Here is a 25,604-nt window from a genome sequence, read left to right as displayed (position 1 = left end):
TAATAATACTTAACGGTACGCCAGAAAGCTATTTTAGAGTACCACGACTCTGTAGTAATAATAAGTACACAAAGAATTAACAACCAAGCAAATCAAGTCAATAGTGATAATTTTACAAAAATGTCGCCCAGAATATTCTTCTTCTTCATTTTACTTCTTCTTTTTCCCATCTTTTTCCTGATAATAACCCCCAGGACCGGGGACCAGCTTTACATTGGGTCTGTCTTTCTTTTCTTGGGTTTTGGGAGAACGATCGGACGAGTCTGAGATTATACCTTGAAGACGACTCGTATTGGTTTGACTTAATCTGAAATCAGAAATTTATTTTAGTAAAGTATACACCATGACAAACTTATTTATGATTGAAATATCTGCCTACTTGGGGTAGGGCTTTGTGCAAGCCCGTCTGGGTAGGTACCACCCACTCATCAGTTATTCTACCGCCAAACAACAGTACTCAGTATTGTTGTGTTCCGGTTTGAAAGGTGAGTGAGCCAGTGTAACTACAGACACAAGGGACATAATCCCAAGGCGCGTTGACGATTTAAGGAATAGTTAATATTTCTTACAGCGTCATTGTCTATGGGTAATGGTGACCACTAATTACCATCAGGTGGCTCATATGCTAGTGCGTCAACCTATACCATAAAAAATAGAAGAAAAAAAATCTGCCATTAATGCGTAAGCTTTTGAGAGTCATCTCTTAGAGGATAGGCAAGATACCTTGACCAGTAAAAAGTAGAACATTTCAAAACTTGTCAACTATTATTATTAAGTACAGAAAGATGAATATGAAGATTACCAAATAATTTTATTTGAAAGCGAACCACTGTGAGTGCAAAAGCCGAACACTAAGATTGGTCAATCATTCAGATTGTCATATTTAAGCCCACCTAACCTTATAAACCTTACTACAAAGTAAAACATGTGCAAATGTGTGGCAAATTTGGCAATAATGCCCGTGGGGTTAGATCATGTGCATCTTATTCAACGATTGCGGGATCAAACACAGGCACTAAATTTTCATGTGCTTTAATTTATGTTTAAAATTCATCTCATGCTCGGCGTTAAAGGAAAACATCTTGAGGAAACCTGCACGTAATTTCGACAAAAATCGGCCACATGTGTACCTACTAAACCGCATTGGAGACGCGTGATGGAATATGCTCCAAACCTTTTTCTCAAAAGGTCCAGAGGCCATAGCTCAGCAGTGGCAAATTTACGAGCTGTTAATGTACATCCTTACCCGTGTGTATGTAATATAATAAATAAAATAAATAAATATTACACAACATCACATACATTACTCTGATTCCAATGTAAGTAGCCGAAGCACTTGTGTTATGGAAATCAGAAGCAACGACGGTACCACAAACACCCAGACCCAAGACAACATAGAAAACCAATGGTAATCCACATTGACTCGGCTGAGAATCGAACCCGGGACCTCAGAGTAGCGTACCCATTAAAACCGATGTACACACCACTCGACCATGGAGGACGTCATATGTATTATGGGTCTACCCGTGACCACGAACACTGCAAAGTGCTCGAAACGTCGGGATGTTTTTAAAAATAATTAATATACGCGATTCATCCGTTATAATTAGTTTTATTTAAATGTATTATGGGATGTATTTGTGTGAAACCGTAATCTGCGTCTGGTATTTTAACGTAGGTGCTATAGTCGTATTATTAGTGCGAGCCTCACCGGACCTCCTCGACGTCGGCCACCTTGTCGATGAGGCTCCGGATGACGGCCTCCTTGTGTCGCAGCGCGAGGGCGGCGCGCTCGAGGTCGCGCCGGTGCTCGTCGTGCGCGTGCGCCATGCGCCGCTCCAGCTCCGACAGAGACACTTGCGCGTGAGACTTCACCGTCTGCTAAGACAACGGTTAAGTTGGCACATCGACCACCTCAAACTTATATGTTATATTACAGAATGACAGCCGACTTTCATATAAATTAAAGCAACCAAAGAGTTTTTGTTGCTATCTTTAATGCCTGTAGTAATTGTATTACTCAGATGGATATTATGTATATGGGTACATTAGGGTATCCTCTTTTATTTCTACATGGAAAGCCTCTTTAAAACAAACATTAATAAAAATCAGCAAGGAAAACCTCATTAATTTACTCAGGACACAAATTTTTATGATTCTGGACACAGTGTAACAAGAATTCAACATTTTCATATTTCGCTTCAAGACAAATGTTGTTAAGATAAGTTACTTAGTTGCCACTAGGAATTCTAGCCAAGGTTTAACATATGTCTAAACTAAATAAAGACTAGAATAGTTCGCCCTCGCCATGCATCATGTCTGACGAGATGAAATTAATAGACTCCGATCTCCTACCATAAATATTACGTATCGTTCGATCAATTTGCATATGGTAAACGTCTCGTTATTTATCACTAGAATTAATAATTTTTCAATCATCAAAAAGTTCAATGACATTTTAAGATTGAAATATCTGGCCATAAATTTGGCGGAAATTTGCTTTATTAGATCCAAACACCATTTTTCAGTTCAGAATGAAAACGACCAACAAAAAACAATAATTATCTTTCTACGTTTTACTCAAAAACAGCACAAGCTTTATTGAAACGGTTTTGTATTGCAGTAAATATTTGTACTTTATTATAAAAAGTTCCCGTCAAATCGTTTACTGTCTCAACTACTCTTTTTAGCTTAATTTTATCCTTTAGTAGGAACTGTACATTTTGCACTGCAAGAAGCCAAGATGACGAAATAATTTTGAAATTAACCAAACACTGCAAACTAAAATCTATCAGAATAAATAGTAATAAAAACAATGAAAAGGCAGTAAAAGCTGTCTGGACTGAACTTGCAATTGTTGTGAGACATTGCCACAATTAATATCATTCGTGTACACTAGAATGCCGATTATCCGAATATCCGGACTCATTCGTCTCGGCTCCAATTAGTAAAAAAATAATTTGACTGAAAATTGTTTTGACGGAGCAACGAGGCATGTTACGACACTCGACGGTATACTCCCGTTCTCATTTCTTCGCGGGTTCTAGGTAAAACCAAAACACATATTAAAGAAAAATAAAATTTTAAATATTGTTTGATTTACACCGAAATTGGTTATCCGGACTTTCGAATATTCGGAATATCCTTGGTTTTAATTGATCCGGATAATCGGGATTCTACTTCATATGCAACTACAATGACGATTATGTGCACGGACCTTAATCTCGGCCTTGATCTTGTCGAGCGCTTGCAGCGCGCGGCGCAGCGGCTCGCCGTGCTGTGCGCGCTGCGAGCGCCGCGCACGCGCCGCCGCCCAGCGCGCGCGCCGACGGAACACTACCGCTGCCTTGCGGTACAGCCTGCGGGCATTGCACTCTCTAACCAGTCTCATATAAGCGACCACTTCTACCTTAGTTTTCTTTTTATGTTGCAAGCGAGTAGCAGGCTCATCTAATGGATCGTGATAACCCATGGACTTTTGCAACACCAGAGGGCTTGCAGGTGCAGAGGCCTTTAAGGAAGGAGTACGATCTTTTCGTGAAGGTTTCCAAGTCAACTACCACAGAGTATTTGTGCGAGACAGAAAATGTCATAAATATCATATAAACGAAAAATAAAAATCATATGAAAAAGAGGTCGCTTATATCCCATCTTAATCAAGAGCTTGGAGGATGCAAAGATTCCGGACGCCATGTGTTAGAGCACTACGACAATCAAATCCAAAATATTCTTGATTCGAATAGGCTCTTAGAAACAAATTTGAATCATCATGTTACAGCGTTGGATCAAATGTAAGTAAAGCAACCAGCGGTCGGGAACTAGATTCTGCCTAAAAGAATCGTAGAATATTTTGATTTTATATATACATGTCTCAAAACCGCTCTTAAATGGCTGGTCTTCTTCACAACATCATCTGTCCTATAAGAAAGAAAAGAGTATACAATCTATCATGGATTGAAACCTGACCTTTGGCTTGAAAATGTTAATTCTTCCAAATAGTTTGAAACGAAAGTCTTCTAGACCTAGTCATTGAGACATACCTGACGTTCTTTAGCGCAGCCTTCAATTCCTCCTTCACAGCTTCATGTTCCTGACAAACTTTGTTGTATTTGTCATCTGTTTTCCGTAAGTCCTCTTCCAACTTCTTAATTTGTTCGCTCTTGCGTTCCGACTCCAAGGCGTATTGATGTTTTAATTCTTCCAGTAACCTATAATGATAACTCATACCATTTATCGCAATAAGAGCCTAAACTCCTTCAGATATACATATGAAAGAGGCATTTTGAAAATAAACTGGATGAAAAAGTGAGCAGGAATAAGCGAATAAATTAATGTTTAGTAAATATCTCACTAAGGTTTTGGAGATTATTCCACAACGCTTCTACAATGGACATGTGGCAGAAATTCTTTGATATTAGATATATGCAGGTTTCCTCACAACAATTTCCTTCACCACCAAGCACAAGATGAATTATAAATACAATTTAAGCACATGAAAATTTAATGTTACAGCAGCTTTACCTAATTGGTCATCTCTGCTCAAATGAATATGTTAAATAGTTTATTATACGTAGAGAGGAAAATAGACAAATACATACCGCTTACAATCATCTAATCTCCTCTCGTGCAAGTCAGCCGGTACGGTCTTAGCTCTCATGGCGTCCAATTGCGCCATCTTACCAGCGGAAGCTTCTAGAGCCGTCTTAACCGAGAAGTATTCTCTATGTACGGTTTCATAGTCACGGAACATGGCCGCCACTAAAGAAATAACAGAATACCTTAGATACGTTATACAAAACGATGAAAGACTTTTATGTATTCCCTATTAAAATCTTTAAATATAATTAATTAGATCACGTGACTCCCAAATGTGCAAAGCGGAAGTATATAAAAAACTACACAAACAATTCTGTCCAAAACACTTTTTGCCATTTTAGATAACAATAATAAAACATATCTTGCAAGATTATAATCAACCCTATCATCTTGTTTTGCAGATTTATTGCTGAAATCGCATACGTACTTTTCCCTTCATAAAGTTCATAAACTTCCTTTAATTTAGACTCCGCCCGCTCCGCTCTTTCCAATAGCGTAGCTCTCTCTACATCATTTGTCTCTTTCTCGACTACCACCTTCTTATAGCTCTGTCTCGTTCGCGCAACTTCTTCTTCCAATGAGCTAACCTTTTCCACCAATAACTTGTTTTCTTCGACAATTTGTTTCGATTTCTTGTTAATGATTTCAAATTGTTTTTCGTAGTCCAAGATAAGATTGTCTTTTTCTTGAAGATTTTCTTGATACGCGTCAAACAATGGTGCTGTAATACACAACGTTATTGAATTATGGTATGATTTTGATTCATTCAAATTTACCTGAGCAAACAGAATTTTTTTAAAAAGGTCACAGATTTTCTTCTATTCGACTGTTATGGCCGGAATGGATCAATTTGACAAAAAACAAGACCAAAAAAAACAAATAAGTACAGATAAAATGAGGGCATTAGTATTGGTGTGTGACGGTCGTGCAGATAAAATGTCTCAGTATACGTTAGGAGACTAAAAATAGTTAAATAGCCTTCGAGAGTGAATAGATTTATAACTTTTAAGGAAATTAAGAGATATAATGATGAATGTCAGGGAAAAAAAATGAACCACATGGATCAAACTCTACGAGTTACAAATCTTAGTTGATACGGACCAACAAAAAATAATGGCACAATACATGAACAGTGAACACTCCATAATTATGTATACCTTAATCAGTAAATGACATATCGTAAAATTTTTCAGCAAATATCCATAAAATATTGAAACTTAGAAGCTACTTATAGAAGTAGACAAAGAAATACAATTTACAATACAAGTTATCTTCTAGAATGAACATACCCAGAGCTTGCGCGCTTAAGAGTCCGGATAAATCTACCAATCTTTCGGATTGTGCGGTACCGTCTTCAGACATATTCTTGCTGTGACCATCTTCATGCGTTTCTGTAATATCAAAAAAAATATTTATTTACATGAACAATAACTTTGCTATGAACAAAATTTCAGGAAATACTACCAAAATTTTTGGTATCGTTCGCGGCTTCGTAGCTTACATGAGCCGAGCACCCTAGCACGAGCAATTTATACTAAAATTATAAAAGTGAAAGTAATTCTGTCTGTCTGTCTGTCGCTCTTTCATTACGAAAACAGTGAACCGAATTTGATGAAATTTGGTATAAAGCTAATTTGAACTCCTTTTTCAACTTGAACCTGAGGTAGGATCAGGGCCGGATTTAGGGAAGGGCAACCGGGGCAACTGCCCTGGGGCCTCCACATAAGTGGGGGCCACAAAAGTTTTCAGTGAGTTAACAAATACCGAGATATAGTCAAATTATAATAATCTTACTACTTAATATTTTAAAAGTTACCGATACCAGTCAAGAAATACTTACTGATTCAAATTAATAAAAGCTTAAGCTAATCCATTAATCCATGATATAATTATTAGGATCTCCACGCTCCTGTTGGTCTAGGGCCTTCACTACTATGTGGCCCCAGGGCCTCCAGACCTTTAAATCTGACTCTGGGTAGGATATAGGCTACTTTTTTTGTCTTACACATGACAACCAATCCTCTTAAATGCGAGCGAAACCGCGGTCGAAATCTAGTAGATTTATATATTTACTTGGTATTTTTTTTGTAGATAGAATTAAAATAGTGACTGTGATCTGTGGACGTACATTTACTTTGAATTATTACATTTAAAGAAATGTCAGGATACTAACCATGCCTCTGCCCCAAGCTGGCTGTTATCAATGAATCAAGCCCATCGTATTTCTCACTCGGTTTGAATATATTACCATCTGCATTCAACGGGTTCACACTCCTCAATCGCTCTTGGTATCTGGACATCTGAACGTTTAGTCTGAAAAACCATTTGCATTGTGAAGTAAACCAGTAATGAAAAATACGACTTAATATTAAGAAGTTAAGTACTTTAATGTTCTACAGCTGTGAAAAGTATATCTTTTTGTGAAGGAGAAGGGAACTTATTTTTGAAAAACTTACTTTACCCAAGTCGAGGTGGTGGATGCACATGTGGTAAATTTACTCATGATGTTTTCCTTGACCGCTAGACATCAATTAAATAATAAGCTAATAAGCTTTTAATACTGTATGAAATTTATTTGAACCAATAAAGACATACTGCGTTTTTCTGCTATGAAATTGTCAGAAGCTATGCGGTTAGAACGTGCCTGTATTTACATTACGCTCCCTCTAAATGAACGTAACATTATTTATCTGTGAACTCTCCTCCAATTGTGACAAATTTCTCCATCTTTTTTTGAGAACAATAAAAGTGAATCCGTATTTACGCACACACTATCAATCGTTAGCTGATTGAGGATGAATACAGTAGGAATGTCTTCAGTAGGACATTGTATGTTATTTTGATTAAATTGATTAAATTTATTAATTATGTAAATAGTTACCTATATAGAACATCCTTCAATGCCTGCATGTCTTTCTGCAACCTTGAATTCTGTTCACGTGCCTGATTAAGAACAATTTGCCGACTGCTGCAACTCATACACACCTCCACTAGAGGTATGGCTGTAGATTGCTCTAGAAACAGGCGCAAAAAATATCGCACATAAAACATTTAAAAAATTAAAAACAGACCTTTAAAAATAGTACATTTATATTCAGACGACCTAATTAATTATTACATTATACGTTTTTGGGTACAGATAGGAGTGCCTAATGAAGCATCTGATGGTAAGTAATTACCATTGCCTATAGACGTTACGGAAATGATATTATATCCCTTATGCCTGAGATGCATTGGCTCACTCACCCTTTGAACCGGAACACAACAATAATCATTATTGTTGCTTGAATATATGTGAAATGGACCCATACAGTAAATACCTACTACCCAAGTTTGAAGTACCGACGCAACCAATTAATTAAATATTATTTTAGCTTGTATTATTTCGTGTTACTTTTTGTGTAATTTATGGAAAGATATTGTTTAACCAAATAAAGAAAAGATTTTAACTTTGACAATAGTCTGATAACCTTAGTTACCATTTGTATAATAAAAAACTATATTGCTTAGAACAACATCATACCTTTATCCGGAATTTCATAATGTTTCACTTTCTCCTCAAACTTTTTCAACTTCTTCTCTAATTCACCGTTTCTATCTCTCTCTTCTTTTATAACTCTCTTACACTCCTCCACATAGCTTACTAATGTTGTATACTCGCTTTTCACTCGATCATTTTCATTAGCAAACAGTTTGTTATATTCTAATACCGTTTTAAGTTTATCTTTTAGTTTGTTGATTTGAGATTCTTTTTCTGTAATCTTTAAAAGAAAAGCATGGATGAAAATTCTTTTTCTAGAGTAATTTTTCTTCAAGACTGTATCAGATAATATCTAATTCCATTTTTAAAATGTTAATTAAGTATAAACATGGTGGTAGGACTTTCTGCATAACCCGTCGGGATAGGTATTACCGACTCATCAAATATTCTACCACCAAACAACAATACACAGTTTTGCAAAGCACGTGTGTTTTTATAAAGCACGTTGCTGTTCAAATTAGCTTTTAGAAAGAGATGGAGGTACAGCTATTATTATTTTTTCTTGGCTCTGTTTTTATTATTTTTTACAATTCCTAATATTTGGGTATCTAAATCAACAAGAGAATGTCTTTATAACCCAAGCTGTCAGATAAATCAAGCTTTCAAGCAATCAACGACAATTTACAATAATAACAGCACAACACACATACCACAACAACATTCTCCTCACATTTATCCATGAGCGCTGTCACCAGCCCTTCATATTTCTTAGTCAGCTTTCGCTTCTGCTCCTTGAGCAGGGACTTCCCCTCTTTACCCCGCGGCGATGCCACTGCAATCCCTTGTAGATTCCTCTTTCTAGGTGGTTTTGCAGGTTTTTCAACTGAAATTAATCAAATCAGAGAAATCACTAAAACGATTTTATGAAATACAAATTCACTGTAGTTTTTATTTAAATTAAAAACTACTACTAACAAGTTTACTACGCTATCCGAAGCGTGTGAACTCTACCAGTCTTAAAAAAACATAGCCATCCTGTAATTCTGGAGGGCTTTTTTTCAAACCTACCCCAATGGAAAAACAGGGTAACAGAATCCTACTGTTACCATACAAAATAAGTCACTAGACCAACTAGGTATGATGACAAAAACTGAAATGAATATGGGCTTATTGTGAGATTTTATGTATGATACTACAGTGGATAATTATTTATAAGTTTGTTCAGGGAAAGCTATGATGTTCAATTGTTTTTAGGAAGGAAAATATCTTGAGGAAATTTTCATAAAGCATTGAATTACATTTTTCTACATTCCATTCTTTGATAGAATCCCGCTTTGGAGTGGCCGGGTATAATAAATTCCAAACCATCATTAAGATTGGAATAGGTCATTTTATATTATTTTTTATTTGAGCTACAATAATTTAAATGTGTATATAGTATTACATACCAACATCTCTTGGATCTTCATATGTTGGATTATTGAAATCACTGCTCCTATGCTCCGTCATTATAGATTCTGTTTTCTTTAAGACAGTGTTCAATATATCCTCACGCATACTACGTCTTCCTGAGGTAGTTATATCAAAATGACGATGCCAAGGGGTGAAATTGCCAGTTAGTGTTAGCTTGTGAGTCGGTTGGCATTTTTTGGAGATACTGCAATTATTAGGCTGAAAATAAACCACAAAAACAATACCATAAGCACACATGTTACAAGTAGTAAAAATGAAGGGATGATAAAAAAATACTAGTGCTCGTCTATTTTACTAAATAAATTAAATAATAAACATTATGTTCTCACTTCTCTAGAAATTGGCACACCAAAAAATGTAAAGAAAGTCTCACACTGTTTAAGATATTATATTAACTACTAAAAAATCCCAAACTTTCTTTGGGCTAGTATGTAGATATTATATATGAATATTTTATGTATAGGTTTCAGCACTTGAAATACAAAAGATTATGAACCTAATCTATCACAAAAACAACAACAACCCTCAAAACTCAACAACAAAGACCACAACGACAAACTCTATTTACTTCTTGGCTATCTTAGTTTTTGTTGAATTGTTATTCTTTAAATAGGCATCAGCAGATATTGTTTGTGTTGATTTATATATTAAATGCTTTTTAAAACATGATCCACCTTTTAATATATAAGTTTAAGGTATGTATGTTCAGTGAATTATTCATTTTGGAAAAACAAAAAAAGCCTATCCTCATTTATTAACTAAAATTACTTGATTTATTATTATTTAATATAGTACATCAGTTAGAACATGTAAATCTTAACTGAAGATTACAAAGTGAAACACAAGCAAGAATTTCTTATTTTGTGAGCAAACTTAATGTTAATTAAATGAGCATTTGCAGACATATCAACAGTGGTGTGATAAATAAACAAACTTCTCTTTAAGGACTTTTAATGCTTTAAAAGAATATATGTTATAATCATTATTAAGTTTTATTTTATAGTCATCTATTATATTTATTCGCTACATATTTCAAACTACAATTTAAATTATATATGAAATAAATACAGCAATATTTTTATTTTTAAGAATTTCATACTCACAATACATGAATTCTTCATAAAATGTTCATCCATTGTCAACTAGCATAACTGATGCTACATTTTCGAAACATTTTAAATAAATTATTCTCACTGTTAGTGTGTAACATTAAGAATATTTTATCATTTTTCCAATGAACTTCACTAACCGTGTAAAACAACGATTATTGAATAAACATTTGGGGACAAAAAATACTTTATGTAGGTCACTAGTATCACCCAAATTGTTTTATTGATAAAACTGCTTAGAATATATAGGCCACGCGATACACTTGTAAATTCAGTAGCTCGTAGTGCTCTTTTCTGTAAAGCTAGTAATAAAATATCTATTTTCAAAAAGCTAGTTATTGTCTACACAAATGATAATACTTTTAATCGATTAACTTGTTTTATATTCAAATTATCAAAAAATGTAAACAATCACAGTTTGACAAATACGTTACCATGGTTACAGTCATGTTAAGTAATACCATAATAAAAGAAAACTTCTATAAATGTAATATTCTTTTATAATACTTACTCATTTTCATAATAGTAAAATGAAGATTATATGAATTTATTAAATTAATAATAATAACATTTAATCAACAGATGGACATGCTGAAGGTTATATTTGTAAGCGAAATTACTAAGCCACAAAAAACTATGTTGTTTATTTTTTAATAAAATGGTAGATTGAAATTCATGTACTGGTCACACAGACACCTGTGTGACTATTGTATAGTACGTCTATCGACATAGAGATGGCAGCAATAGTTCGGCGAAACCGAATGAATCGATTATAAGAAAAGATTTAAAATCGCGCACTGATGTGGTAATGATAAGGTGCTTTCACATTTATTCGGATAATACACAGCGTGAGCGTGCGCGGAAACAGCTGAGCGATGGTAGCGACAGCCGGTATCATTATGAACTAGACAGTCGCATCATGTCTGCCCGCCGGTTCGGTGTATGACGTTTGGTTGTACTGATAACCTAAAACAGTTATTATTTGCTCCGTCCATTGGGATTTGGATGATTTTTAATTGATTTTACACATCGGTTTATTTTTTGTGTTAAGTTACAGTGCTAGTAGTGAATTATCAGGGTTTACAAATTCGAGATACGCAGTGCCGTATCTTTCGTAAGTTTTGTACAGCGTTTATCGATTTTCATTTTACAATGAGCGTAACGTTTTGTTTACTTTTTATTCGTGTGTAACGTTGTCTCTGAAGTTTTTTTTTATAATGTGCGGTATTCGGCCCTAGTGTTGTTGTGGGATTCATTCAATTATGTGCGAGAGTTCGGGCGAGAATACGTGTTTTGGATGACAAAAACATGGAATTCGAGAACGATTTCAGCTTGAAAGAATGGGCGAAGGACAAGCCTTTGTCCATTTTGCAGCTGGACCCGGCAGACCGTGCCGTATTAAGGATAGCAGGTTAGTTGCCCTTCATCTTCAAGTGCATCTTGTGTAAGAAGCTGGTACGTAGGAACGATATAACGTCGTCGCGGAAGTTCTAAATTCCGCTAAATATTTCAGTATTAATCATTCTCTTATCATGTATTATGATACAGAATGTTTCAAATAAAGTACTTAGTAAATACGATAAAAGTAATAGTCTTTATTATAATAAAAAACCACGCGTCCGGACTTAGCATTGTAGGTATTTTTATTATCGTGATTAATTACTTGTGACCTCGTGAAGTTTTCGCTTTCAAGTGATAATATACATCCACTGATAGCGTAACTAGACTCTGTAAAGAACCTTTTTTTAAATATATATTTTTACATAGACGTACGCAAATACCGTCTTATGACCATTTTTTTTTAATTATCGTCTACCTTTCGTTCACATTTTAAAACAGCAATAACGAATACTTTTTAAATATTTATATTGAAAACTTTAATCCCATAAAGGATTAATTTTAAATTTGGAACATAATTTAGAACATACTTTTGCTTTTTTTATGTATCTTAAATCTTTTATAAAAAAAGTGTTGGTTATGATATATATGAATTAGAATAACGGCTAATATTTATAGTTAAATTAAGAGTTACATAACTTTCGATGCTCCAAATTTTTTTTTAGCAGTTCTTTATGCAATCTGATATTATACAAGTTTTGAGATGAATTAGGTACTTTCCTTATTGTAAGATTGAAAAATATTTCTTCGTTGTTATATTCGTGTACATAAAAGTAGTGTCTTTTAACATAAATCTCAATGTAACATAATTATGAATTGTATGTTGCTAAAAATTCAATTACGAGCCTAAATTATTTTTTTGGCGTAATACTTAGGTACATAGTTTATATATTACATGATAAACAATATCAATGTAAATTGATTCGACAATTATAAAACATTTGTATATAATTATGAATGTATGTAGAGTTCTAATAATTTTCAAATACTTTAAGATGATATGTACAGTAGTGCTGAATATTCTAAAATGAGTTTTAAACAATTGTCGAGAAGAAATATTTAAAAAAAATCACGTTTACTCTTCTAGAATACCATTGAAAGCCGACAATGCACATAAACCCCGTAGCTTATAACAATACAAATTACGAATTCGATGAAGGGTAACTTTTTTTATAACGGCCAGGTAGGTACTCGTTTCGTAAATATATATTCAAAAAAAGAGCACAGATTATGCAGATATTTTATACTCTTGACATTCAAATATGGCGGATTATTTTCTCTAAATAGGTATTATATTTTTATTGGAATACGTGATGGGTGGGTCGTAACTACCCAGACGATCTTGCATATAGTTCTGCCACCAAGTAAACCTTCTATTATAGCAACTTTCGTGTTATAAAATAGTACAAGTACCTACCATTTTACAACACGAACGTAGGAGACGTTTAATCTCATTACTAGTTATGGCTTGTTTATATAAAACCCGTTATTAAGGCAATTATATACTTTTTATGTCTCATTTTTGTGACAGTATAAACTGGAATAGGATGATAAGAATTTTGCGTAAGGTATAATTATAAACACTTTTTTTTATTAATTAATTTCCAAAGTAATAATGGTTATGGAATTTATTTTCTGCTATAAACAACGACGAGTAAAAAGATGTCTACTTGACAGTTTGTTTCGCACGGCATATTTTTTTTTTTATGTATAGTTTATTTAAAAGAATTTAATACGTAAGTCTATGAATTCCATAAACGAATTAAAAAAAATAAAGACGTCGCTACACGCTACAAGTTGCAACGCACCGGCTCTTGAACTTGGAAGTCCCTTGACGGTTCGAATCGATTTTGATGAAACAGTTGTTCAGCTCAATTAACTCTTAATAATCAATCTAATGATGTTTTTTTCATTTCATTGCAATTATGTAGCCGCATAGCCTATTTAACAAAATACAATATTAAGAAAAGGTTTTATTTACTTTAATAATAATTTCTTAAGTATTACGTATAGTATCTATAAATAAATTCCCATTACATCTAACGTGTTTGACATTCTATTTGTGTTTGTTATGTGATAGATAGGCTATCATATTGGCCTTAGCGATTAAACTGCACCCTACGCCCTGTACTTCAAAGGAAATCAATATAATGCCGGTTTTTCCTAGAATGCTTACTAACACATCTAAATGTCTGCCTATGCCTAGTCCTTCATGTATAAATAAGCCGTGTCATAATATTGCTGTGATAATATAATAATTTAGTTATAACGTTAATTTATTTTTATATATATATTTTTTTAAATGGCAACACTTAATACTTTGATTGCTTTCATTAAATATATACGTACAATGTACTTAGTAAAATAATGACTTATTATACACTGTTGGTGTTGTTATAATACATATACAGAAAATAACGTTACATGACTGTACCAAAAGGGTGTTACACCACTGAGCGAATGAAGTTGCCATTACGGAAGATTTGTAGGAACCGTGCGTCATACCATCGATTTTACTCCTACACTCTACCTAGGAACACAGTTAGGCTCTATGCCATTTATCTAGATTACAGCTGAGTCTATTGCAAATATTACTAACGAATGAAGTGAGGAGAAAATGATCTTCTTACTTCTAAGATGTTTTCTGAAATAAGTTTCTATGCGGTATAATAAATCTAGTTAATGCCGATTTTATTTTGTAAGGAATAATCGAAACCTTATCATACCACTCGAGAAAGGTCGCAAATAAAATTTCAAATTGTATCTGTTATCTTAAATTTAGATTTCCAGGCAATGGAAATAAAAAAAGCCTATGTATCAAACTACTAAACTTCATAAAAATGAAAGATATACCAAAGGCGCAGACAACATATCTGTGTAGATCAGTGATAGATCTGTTTAGAAAACACTGGGAACTGAATTTTACAGCGGATTGGACGCTGGGTAATTTTTAATTGATGAGACTGCAGATAAAATGTGTGATTGAAAGCGCTTATCACATGAACTATCAGCCCGATGAGAATAATTAGTTTTATGTTAGATATTCCGTTGATTTAAGAAGGCTATATAGCTTCACGCTACAATCCAAAGCAATCAAGCAGTGACCATAAAAATCAAGAATTATGGCAAAAGTTTAATTAAGAATCAGCTGCGTCAATTACTTTTTATTAAAAATTAAGATTCAAAAGAATTAATAACATTAAATGCCTAAATATATATAAGTATAATACAAATATGAACTAAAACTACCGTATCGTATATGTATTGTACTGGAATGGTGACAAGAATGCTAGCAGCATTTCCCCGTTGAATCGCACTTTCGAACCTCTGGAAAAACCGAACTACCCCTCCTTTCACTAGTGAAAATTCAAAAGAATTCAAAATTAACGGCGATCCGTCCATGATTTTTATGATGACGTTAACAGAATGAGCCGAGATGGCCCAGTGGTTAGAACACGTGCATCTTAACCGATGATTGCGGGTTCAAACCCGGGCAAGCACCGCTGTTTCATGTGCTTAATTTGTCTTTATAATTCATCTCGTTCTTTGCGGTGAAGGAAAACATCGTGAGGAAACCTGCATGTGACAAATTTCATAGAAATTCTGCCGCATGTGTATTCCACCAACCCGCATTGGAACAGCGTGGTGGAATATGTTCCAAGCCCTCTCCTCAAAAAGGGAGAGGAGGCCTTTAGTCCAGCAGTGGGAAATTTACAGGCTGTTACTTTACTTTACTTTAACAGAATGAAATTAACAAAATATAGTTTACAATCACTCAACTAAAAATTTAAAGTATCGGTCGATGACGGCGCCAAAATCTCGCCGTTATATTTACTACTAATATTATAAATGCGAAAGTAACTATGTCTGTTACCTCATCACTGTTTAACTGATGTAATTTTGTATGGAGATAGTTTGAGCCCCTGGGAAGTACATAGATAACTCTTTTAATCAATCGCTTAAAGAGGTAAAAGTAGGAGTGACAATTTGTGGGCTATATGTATATAGGTAGTTTCATTTCGCGCAGGTAAAGCCACAATTTCAGCTAGTTATATCTAAAGATAGAAAGACAATTTAAAATGGGATTGCAGATATGTAATCGAATTAGAAGATCAGCTACAGACGATCGTATTTCAGATAACGTGGCATAGCTAAGGGCCATACGTTTGGATTCAATTTAGTTCAGTCCCCACAAGCCGTATAGCATCGGTTGTCTGTTTAATTAAACGAAGACTAAAGTCGATAAACTTCGGGTAAGAAAAAGTAACAGCATCATCTTTATACTTTTAGGCAAAGGCTTCATTCAATTACATCCAATGCGTACAGTATTTTGTATGCTGTTACACAGTTTTTGTCGATCATGAGAAAACACAAATTAAGCACCTAAAAATTCTGCTCAAGCTTGTCCGTGCTTGAACCCGCAATCTATGGTTACAAATTATATAAGGCCATATAATGATGTAAAATGTTGGTTTCTTATTAAAGTTTACAAAAGTCTGGAAACATCAAACATTTTAATTTGTATTGAAAACAAAACTCAGGCCGGTCGCTTCATTGACGCCATAAGAATATATCCAGAGAAACTCAGATAGATGGCAACCCTACGTATAGCTTTCACCATTGTGGCTCCCATTACAACCGTCAAGGTTCGCTGGCTATCAATAAGGCGTTTGAGTTTTCCTCGAGATAATGATAATTACGGAATGCGGATGTAAAAAATTGTGGATTAAGTGTAATTGCTGATCTGTAAATTTACAAAGTTAAATTTTATGAGACAACTGTTTAACATAAATTGGTGTTCTTAATTTGAAAACAACGTTTTTATCGTTTAAAAGAATTATTTGAACAAACTAATTAAGTAGGTTTTATATGACCCGTAAATGTAATCATGATAATATCAGCGACACACTTTCAGAGATAAATATACAATACAAAAATAACAAAAGGCTCGTGACAGAAATCGTAATAGAGAACACATCAATTGGATTGTTAATAGCATTCTTTCTAACAACCGTAAGAAGTCCAGCATGATCATGTTTAATGTATCTGTGACTGATACCGTAAGACCCTTATCAGATATGGACGACGGAGGATATGTCCGGGCCATATTGAGAAAAAACTATTTAGTAGTCTAATGCGCCTGACATTGACTGTTCTATTGGATTACGGTAAATAGTCGCGACGCGATGGTCTTGCATTGATTTGTGTATACTCCATGAAATTCCTACCAGATATTATAATATGCCAATATATATAAATAATAAAATGAAATGCGACATAAATGTATAATATAGACTGCGGTAGCATGATGCTTTCTTATTGATTTGAACGTACTCCAAATTGAATCAATTCTTTTACTCAACTTAGAAAAGAATTATAGTTACTTATTGATCAAAATAATTACTACCATCGGTTCGGGAAAGAAAATACCTTCACTTCAATGATATTCTAATAAACAGATATGTTATACCCATACTAAACAAGAGAAAAAAGTATGCGTTACAAGTAAAAGGATTGCTTGATAAAAAACAATAAGTAAAAGGGATAACTAGTTGTTTTAATTACGCAAAACGTATTACTACATAATTACATATGATGTATTATGACGTATTACTGGCATAATTATGATGAAAACGACTAAACGCAAACGTCCCAATTAGGACGTTTTCTAGTCTTCACTTTTTGCGCGTTAATGACATATCTGTTTACTAGAATATCATTGCTTCAATTGAAGAAAATCGTTGAAAGAAACTCAACGGTTTTTGTTTTCTTATTAACTAGGTGTTTACTTATCTGTGAATTGTTATCTCGAGGTGTCTTACTTTGCATCTCTGTTCGTAATAACAATATTACAATTAAATAACATAATGATATCACTTCATGAAAGATTAAAATATAAGTATGTATTTTATCTACTATATTAATTAGATCAAAAGAACATTTTAGTTTTTGCATTATAATGTGAATAAAAAAGTTTTAATATCAGAAAACTAATTTTGAATATAGAATTAAAATAGGCTATTACACATATAAACCCAATTGAACCAATAATAACAAAGAACGATACTAATTTTGAATATAGAATCGAATAATTAGAAAACGGTTACAAATGTGTGTTAATATCTCTAAGTATCACTGTTTTGCGTTACTCCTTTCATCCACTTACTAATTATAGAACGTTTCACACAACATCCGCTGTGCGAGTGGAATATTCTACAATAGAATTTAACCAATGGTTAAATTATTTTCGGTACAAAGGATATATAAGAGCTTGGACTTCACAGCGCGTCAGAAGCAGACATCCGCCATCGTTGTCAGAGATGACGATTAGTTTGTTATTGTTATTTACATTAATCTACATTATAGATTAATGTATTTATGATAATAGTATAAATTCTATGCTAATATTTTAAATGAGGAAATATCTCTGTCTTTATACTACGGTTTCACGGCTACACGACTAAACCAAATTTGATGAAATTTGTTTTTTTTTTTATGGTATAGGTTGGCGGACGAGCATATGGGCCACCTGATGGTAAGTGGTATCCATCACCCATAGACAATGACGTTGTAAGAAATATTAACTATTCTTTACATCGTCAATGTGTCACCAACCTTGGGAACTAAGATGTTATGTCCCTTGTGCCTGTAGTTACACTGGCTCACTCACCCTTCAAACCGGAACGCAACAATACTGAGTACTGTTATTTGGTGGAAGAATAACTGATTAGTGTGTGGTACCTATCCAGACGGGCTAGCAGCCCAAACAAAGCCCTACCACCAAGAAAATGAAGTAAGCTTAAACTTTGAAGGAAAGAAGGACATAGATAATTAAAAATCCTATTATGTCCCATCATCTATGCTTAAAATATAGATTTACCTAAAAGTTAAGGAAATACATTGCTAAGATATGTTAAAGATTATTTGTAATAATAATGTAATATAGACTGTAACAAATGTAATAAATAAAATAAAACGTGGATAACCTTTACCCGCTGTGCAAAGGTACAAATTCGGGTAAACACGACGTTTTAACGAGCTTACATCATAAACATTCATTTTTGTATATTTTTTGGTTTATGTTCATTCAATTAATTAATGAATGGTTGTATTTATTACTATTTAAGTAGTCTTCATGGATGACGGTGTAATGGTGACGTCAGTAGTTTTACTTTTCGCATTAACATTAACTTAGTGCGACTGTGATTATTTAGTATCTGGTAGACCATTTCCTTTGCCAATCCACCTCATAAAAATCCTTTATTAACATAAGAATTAATAACATTAAATGCTTAAATATATACAAATATGAACTAAAACTAGTTACTGTATAAATCTTGACCACGTGGAATGGTGGCAAGAATGCTAGCAGCATTTCCCCGTTGAATCGCAATTCCGATTCTCTGGGCAAAAAACGAACCAGCCCTCCTGTCACCAGTGGAGGCAATGATAATGCAATCTACCTTAAATATACCGCATATATGAAAGTATGAAACTGTATATTACTATAGCGTTACTATAAAACTCATCGCCTACCGGTGTCACAATATTACGGGCAGTTCTTTATGTATTCAATATAACTGTCATTACGGGACGATCATAATGGTATGTTACTGAGACTACACTAGCCTCAGCCGTCATAACAACACGTTGTAATTTATCTAAATTCGCTCACAGAAGACTACCCAACACACATTTTTCGCAACTATATTAAAGATTTTTCAAAGTTATTTTTCTATTGGTATTTCGTTCGAATGTCAAACACACAATACAGTCAAAATTAGGAATAGTTTGATCAATATTCTTATTAAATAATTTTAATCTCCTATATAAGCCAGTGAAAATTTTGAAACTAATACCTATATAATAATAATAAAAAAAAAAAACAAACAAATATTTTTTAAATATCGAACTGAAATAAGGTCCTATTAAATTGATGAACATCTTCAAGCTAGCGTTCACAATAATTATAAATGTTTTTATTTTTTAAATTGAACGCGTCTGGTCACATACCTAATTCTTCGACTTATTACATTCTAATACATTCATGTTCGTACTTACCCACTATGTGATGATAGCTCAAACCGGGGATTTTTCATTAACTATTGTACCCGGAAATGACACGGAATAGTAATAAAAAACAGATCGATGACCAAAGTAAGGCGAACGTGATTTACAACTCATTATAGTAACAGTATATCTACTTGATTTCAAAGTTTCATTATAATAAAAATAGACACAATTGACAATAGACATTTGCGGTTTTCCCACAAGTGTGTGATAATGAACACATATCCGAGTGTCTCTAACGACCTTATTATTTTTCATGTTGCTGCTTTAATGCGTCGTAATTTTATGTTAATTTTTTTTGTCATTATATTGTTACATTCCTTAAAAACTCTTTTATCATGAACTCATTTGTTGTCAACACAAGAGTACGTTTTTATTCTTATTAAACGTTTTTTTTTTCTTTGTTTTAATTATACGAATAATGTGTTGATATTTTCAATTTTATGATATTTATATGTCGATTCCAATAGAGCGAATACTAACATGTACCAATGAATGATCGATACATGGTCTCCATATTAAAACTGACAAGTCATTTTATTAGAAAATTAAAAATGGTATACAATGAATTAGTAGTGAAAAACTAGTCGATTGATTTGATTTAAGCAATTAAAATGTTACAAACTAAGAGTCAACGAGTAAACCAACGCAACACATACAACCAAGATCACAATAAAAATAGGTATCTGGACGAAAGGTAACCCTTTAACTGTACAACTTTTATTTTCTGTGAATATAATATTTCATTTTAAAACTTGCTACGCGTCTGGACTTTAATCTATCAATGTATTTATCAAATTAAAATGTTAATTAAATTGGCTTACGCTAAATAAATCGACAAATTTTGCACGCTATTGGTCCGGTACTAAAGTTTTGTTTTAATAATATGCTTATTTTATTCAAATTTAAACATTAATAAAATTTGCATGTAATACTTACGATACTATTAAATTTAATATTCATAGACACGACCCGTTTTTCGCTAATTTTAAGGATACAAATCCTTAACACTTACGAGCCGACCAGACTTCACACGGGTTCAGTTAGTTTATTTATAAAGAAAATCATTCGTAACAAATATAATTTATATCCTAAGGCAATCAATAATTTTACCTTCTATTAGTGAAAATTTCTTGGAGACCCTCTACATATATCTCTAGTATAAAAAATCTATATTCTTTAAGCTAGGGATTATCTATTCCGAAATATTCTTTCTTCAAAGAAAATATTACAATTACCTGTTACTTACAGGAGTAGAACCGTCTATAAAGCGATGATAAATACGTCGCACGTCAATGATGATGTGAAATCTGTCACAATATTTCGTTGAAATAAATGTAAGCATAGCTTAATCCAAAAGCTCTAATCAACGCGCGAGCTTTGCCACAAGCCTTTCCGTTCTAGCTCATCAGGGAATCATACAAAGACTGCACTTGCTTTATGATATATTTGGTAGGACTTGATGCAAGCTCATTCGGTTAGGTACCATACCCTCATTATATATTCTACCGCCAAGCAGGAATTCTTAGTATGCGTGTTTTGTGTTCTAGTTTAAAGGTAGAGGAAGAGTCCGTATACCTGTAAACGACACAAGGGACATAACTTCTAGTTAGGAATGGATAAAATGCTTACGTTCCTAAGGTGCCAATATGTATAGTTGGTGATGCTTACTTCCCAGAAGGCGGCTTTCCGTAAAGAAAATAATTCAATAATCTCGAAACTATGATTTGGAACTTTCTATCAGAACCGATAAGCCGCTGAGAAAACTGTATTGTTTGCCGTAAGTTTATGCCTCGTATGGAGATCAGGGCCTACACAGCTATCAAAATCTACCTATTTGAGTATATAAATTGTTTTACCAGTAATTATTCAATTTGATCTACTTTTAACTAGTTACTTTGGACAGGGATTCTTTTTATAATATGAGGTATCGCCATGGTTCCAGTCAATAATGTCAAACGAGTCGGATTCAACCGTTTGGAACAGCTTTCATATTCTTGCATTTCAAGACCTTGGTAATTCAATCTACACTCAGAAGTAGTAGTTGGTGAGAAGTGGTATGTATGAGTGTTTTCGGCTAGAAGAGAAAGTGAAATTCTGTTGTAGGTTTTGAAAAACCCCTTTTTATTTTATAAATTAGCCATACTGTCTTATTATTTTCTTTTATTTTATTACTCATATTTATAATAATTATTTTATTTTGTACTGAATAAACACAAAGGAACGGTCGTATTCTTTAAATGAATTCAATAAAAATCTAACCCCAGAAGGGGTAGGTCTAAAAAGCTCTGTACCTGTGTAATTGGGTTTAAAATATCATACTTTATTACAGTGTATTTAAAATAATATTCTAAGTAAACTCATTCCGTAGTAACCAAGCCAAAAGTCAATACCATTTCAGTATAAATTAATTCTGAGGTAAAGTTACCTTACTATATTATTCCATTCATACGATCCACACGAACAATTCGGTAAACTAAAGTTTAACGATCTAGAGAGGATGTTCTTAATAAGTTCATTGACATTAATAAGTGACTGACGAATCGTTTGCGAAATCTACTAATATACTATATCGCTATTCGTATCAACTTAGTGCCATACGTAACGATCATACCTAAAGAGAATTTTCCAAAAAAATATATTTTGAATTCGTGACATGTTTGTAAATAGCTAATAGCAGCATTTAAAAACTGCGCATTATGATGATTGTTGATTTTCTCCAGTAACAACCCAGAAAAAGTAGATCAAAATCAAAATACCGAGCTTTGAAAAACGGTGGTTCATTTTTTTTAATTTAAGTAAAGTTGCCTGTGTCAGATTCAGTTCTGTCACTAAAACGTCCACCAAAAAAATGATCTTAATGCTTGTTCTTTAAGAAAGGACTTTTTGTAAGTAGTTATTATGCATGATTAAATTAAAACGAATAGAAATGTATGGTATAAATTAAAAAAATTATACATGCAAAATACTTTAAAAATATTGAAATATTAAATAAAAACGATTTTTAGGTTTTATTTCTATCCTAATTTTGCATGTATTGTCTTATTGTATACCTTAAATGAACTTAACAGACGAATATCTTTAAATGATCGAAAACACCTGAGCGTGACCAAGTCAGATAACAATGCCTGTGCAAATAACTCATGATTGCGAAGGTGTGGTCTTACTTTATAAAAGAATCCGCGGCCGCTTTTGCCCCGACTGCGCAGATGTGTTCGACGCTTAACGTTAGTCGTAATAGTACAGGTGAACGTAGCGCAGCTGCGTGATTCACCCACCATGATATTTTTGTCGTCACTTCGAAACCTATTTCTGACGGCGTCGAAATATGATTATAGTCTATTTTCGAAGAACATATTTACGTACCTATTAAATACAGAAAAAAAGATAGTCTTCAATTCCTGCAACCATTCCTTTTTGTAATATTAATCTCTGCGTTACAGATTCCCTTACACCATCCCGAAGAATTCCGATCCTAATCTGCTCCAAGAATGACTAGAAAAAGGCACTCAATCATTTCACGCCCACATTCCGTACCTTTCTTTCTCAGGAGCAATGGCATTTTATAATGGAACCATCTTGCTGAAACGTATCGAGTTTGCTTCGACGATAATGGATCAAGAAAATAGATGTAAAACAAAAAAGCGTGTTAAGCAAGGCTCCATATTTTACAAAGGTTAAGCGTATCATAATGCAAATTAAGTTATGAAATTATAGAGTAGTATAGTGCTGTGATGAAGTTCTCTTTTGTTGTAAAGTAGCCTAGAGGAAAGTCGTAATTTCTCTTGTAATTCAAAGGATGATTTTGTTTGCCGAAAATTCTTAGAATTTAGAAGTCTCTTGTTATTCTCAAATACCAGAATTGACACAAAATATGCCAATAAAAAACTTGTTTCAGAATAAACCAGAGCATTTTTGCCAATCCGGTTTCTATTGACAATTGTTTGGAACAGACGAAATTGATCAACGATTCTTCAAAATAAACATTGTTTAGCTTTCAACCAGAAGACACTGATGTAGTTTTGGCGCCCGTGATGGTTTTTTTTTAATGAATCGCGATGTAAATTATGTGCGTACATATTATAGTTCAAATGACTCAATATAAAAGAATCATAGCAAGTAAATGAACGTAAAATAATATAGTCATAAGTCTTGCAAATGTTACTTTTTATATACTATCTAGATCAGATGCTAATTAACCCATTAATTTTATTCAATAGAAATATTCCAAAACGTAAATTATGCATTATTCAACCAAAAAGTGTTTATAACAAATCTAAGCACAAGAATCTTAACTCCTAATAAAATAGATAATACTAAACAGATGTATTTTGTTAAGTGATTTCATACACCACACAACGAGATGGACCTGTAAAGAATTACGTATCTTATTTCAAATGAAATAAGGTTCTAATTTCATTAGCAATTTGTATATTTCGAGTAAGAGTTTAAATAAATACGACGGTCATTTTAAAAGGTGTCGATAGGAAAATAAAATGTGTATTAAAATAATATTCTGCTGTTGATTTATTTGAAAGCTTTATTTTTACAGTGTGTAGTTAAAAGGAATACTTAGTCCTCGTAACATGCTGTCTGCTGAGTACGAAGCAATTCTTGTAAGTGTATTATGTATTATTTTATGCAGTATTTTACTTATCCGAAAGTTAAAATATTGTACCCCTTCCTGCATTTATTTTACAACCAGTCCTCTGCCCAAAAATTGCCTGGAAGTTTAGAAGAAGTAAGAAGTACAAAGAAGTAGTCTTAAAGTATTGGTGTGAAATAAATGTAAATATTTGTACGTATATAATATAAGTATTAACTAAGACAATTTAAAATTGAAATGAAGTAAGGTTTTTACTAAAAATTACAATAGTACAAATGACCGCGTTTTTCTGTCATTCATGGTAGCTAAAATGGTAACGTCTGCAGTGTAATGGTAGATTGCAATTTTGATTATCTGTGCGAAAAAATAAACTAGCCCTTCCGTCAATAATAAGGGCAAGATGTGTTGTTTTTGTATTTTTTGTTTTGTTGTTAGTTTATTTAAAACAAGAACAAAGGTAATCAGGAAATAAAGGATATTCAAAAGAACGATTGAGCCTCATTATAAAATTGAATAATGTTTTAAATCTTACAATTGAAACGAATGAAAGAGAAATATGTTTTGTTTCATTTTACAAAGGTTTTAATTTAAATACATAAACTCTTAGTATAGGCTCGTTTATTGTTAATTGACAAGATTTTATGACTTGAATTAACGCTACTGCCGGTCGGTATGTAGATTAAACCAAGAACGAACCAGCAAGAACCAAGTTTCTAATTACACACTCACACGTCCTTTCGATACATTAGTTGTAATGATGATGATGGGAGAAAATATTTCGTAATGAAACTATTTAAACAAAAAAATAATTACAGTCTTGTTCCATAAATTAATTCATATAAAAAAATAACAGTTGAAATGTTTTATTATT

The 25,604-nt window shown here is 33.2% G+C and overlaps 2 protein-coding genes across 2 annotated transcripts in view; one reads left to right on the top strand and one right to left on the bottom strand.

Moving 5' to 3' along the window:
• Positions 1 to 11,076, bottom strand: LOC124540106 (protein Cep89 homolog). The gene is made up of 13 exons (XM_047117538.1): positions 10,654 to 11,076; positions 9,526 to 9,748; positions 8,788 to 8,960; positions 8,120 to 8,357; positions 7,478 to 7,610; positions 6,770 to 6,909; positions 5,886 to 5,987; positions 5,024 to 5,317; positions 4,599 to 4,758; positions 4,041 to 4,208; positions 3,218 to 3,359; positions 1,712 to 1,878; positions 1 to 307 (listed from the first exon to the last, which is right to left on the bottom strand). The coding sequence occupies exons 1-13, from the start codon at positions 10,684 to 10,686 to the stop codon at positions 151 to 153; spliced, it is 2,130 nt and encodes a 709-aa protein (XP_046973494.1). The 5' UTR covers positions 10,687 to 11,076; the 3' UTR covers positions 1 to 150.
• A 500-nt stretch (positions 11,077 to 11,576) lies between these two features.
• LOC124540331 (microtubule-actin cross-linking factor 1) overlaps positions 11,577 to 25,604 on the top strand; it is a 297,681-nt gene continuing 283,653 nt past the window's right edge. Inside the window, exon 1 of the mRNA XM_047117836.1 lies at positions 11,577 to 12,070. Within this exon, the coding sequence (XP_046973792.1) occupies positions 11,968 to 12,070 (103 nt within the window). The 5' untranslated portion in view covers positions 11,577 to 11,967. The remainder of the gene's footprint in view (positions 12,071 to 25,604) is intronic.

Source organism: Vanessa cardui, chromosome 24 (assembly GCF_905220365.1).
Source record: "Vanessa cardui chromosome 24, ilVanCard2.1, whole genome shotgun sequence".
Taxonomy (NCBI): domain Eukaryota; kingdom Metazoa; phylum Arthropoda; class Insecta; order Lepidoptera; family Nymphalidae; genus Vanessa; species Vanessa cardui.
The sequence above is the reverse complement of the archived record's forward strand: the minus strand, read 5'-3'. Positions and strand labels throughout refer to the sequence as shown.

Bases quoted from the DNA above. Each gene is read 5' to 3' on its own strand.
- LOC124540106 (XM_047117538.1), bottom strand. From the start codon at position 10,686: ATGGATGAACATTTTATGAAGAATTCATGTATT. The intron at 8,961-9,525 runs GTATGTAATACT...GATTAATTTCAG, and splicing joins TGAAGATCCAAGAGATGTTG to TTGAAAAACCTGCAAAACCA. The intron at 1,879-3,217 runs GTCCGTGCACAT...TTGTCTTAGCAG, and splicing joins AGATCAAGGCCGAGATTAAG to ACGGTGAAGTCTCACGCGCA.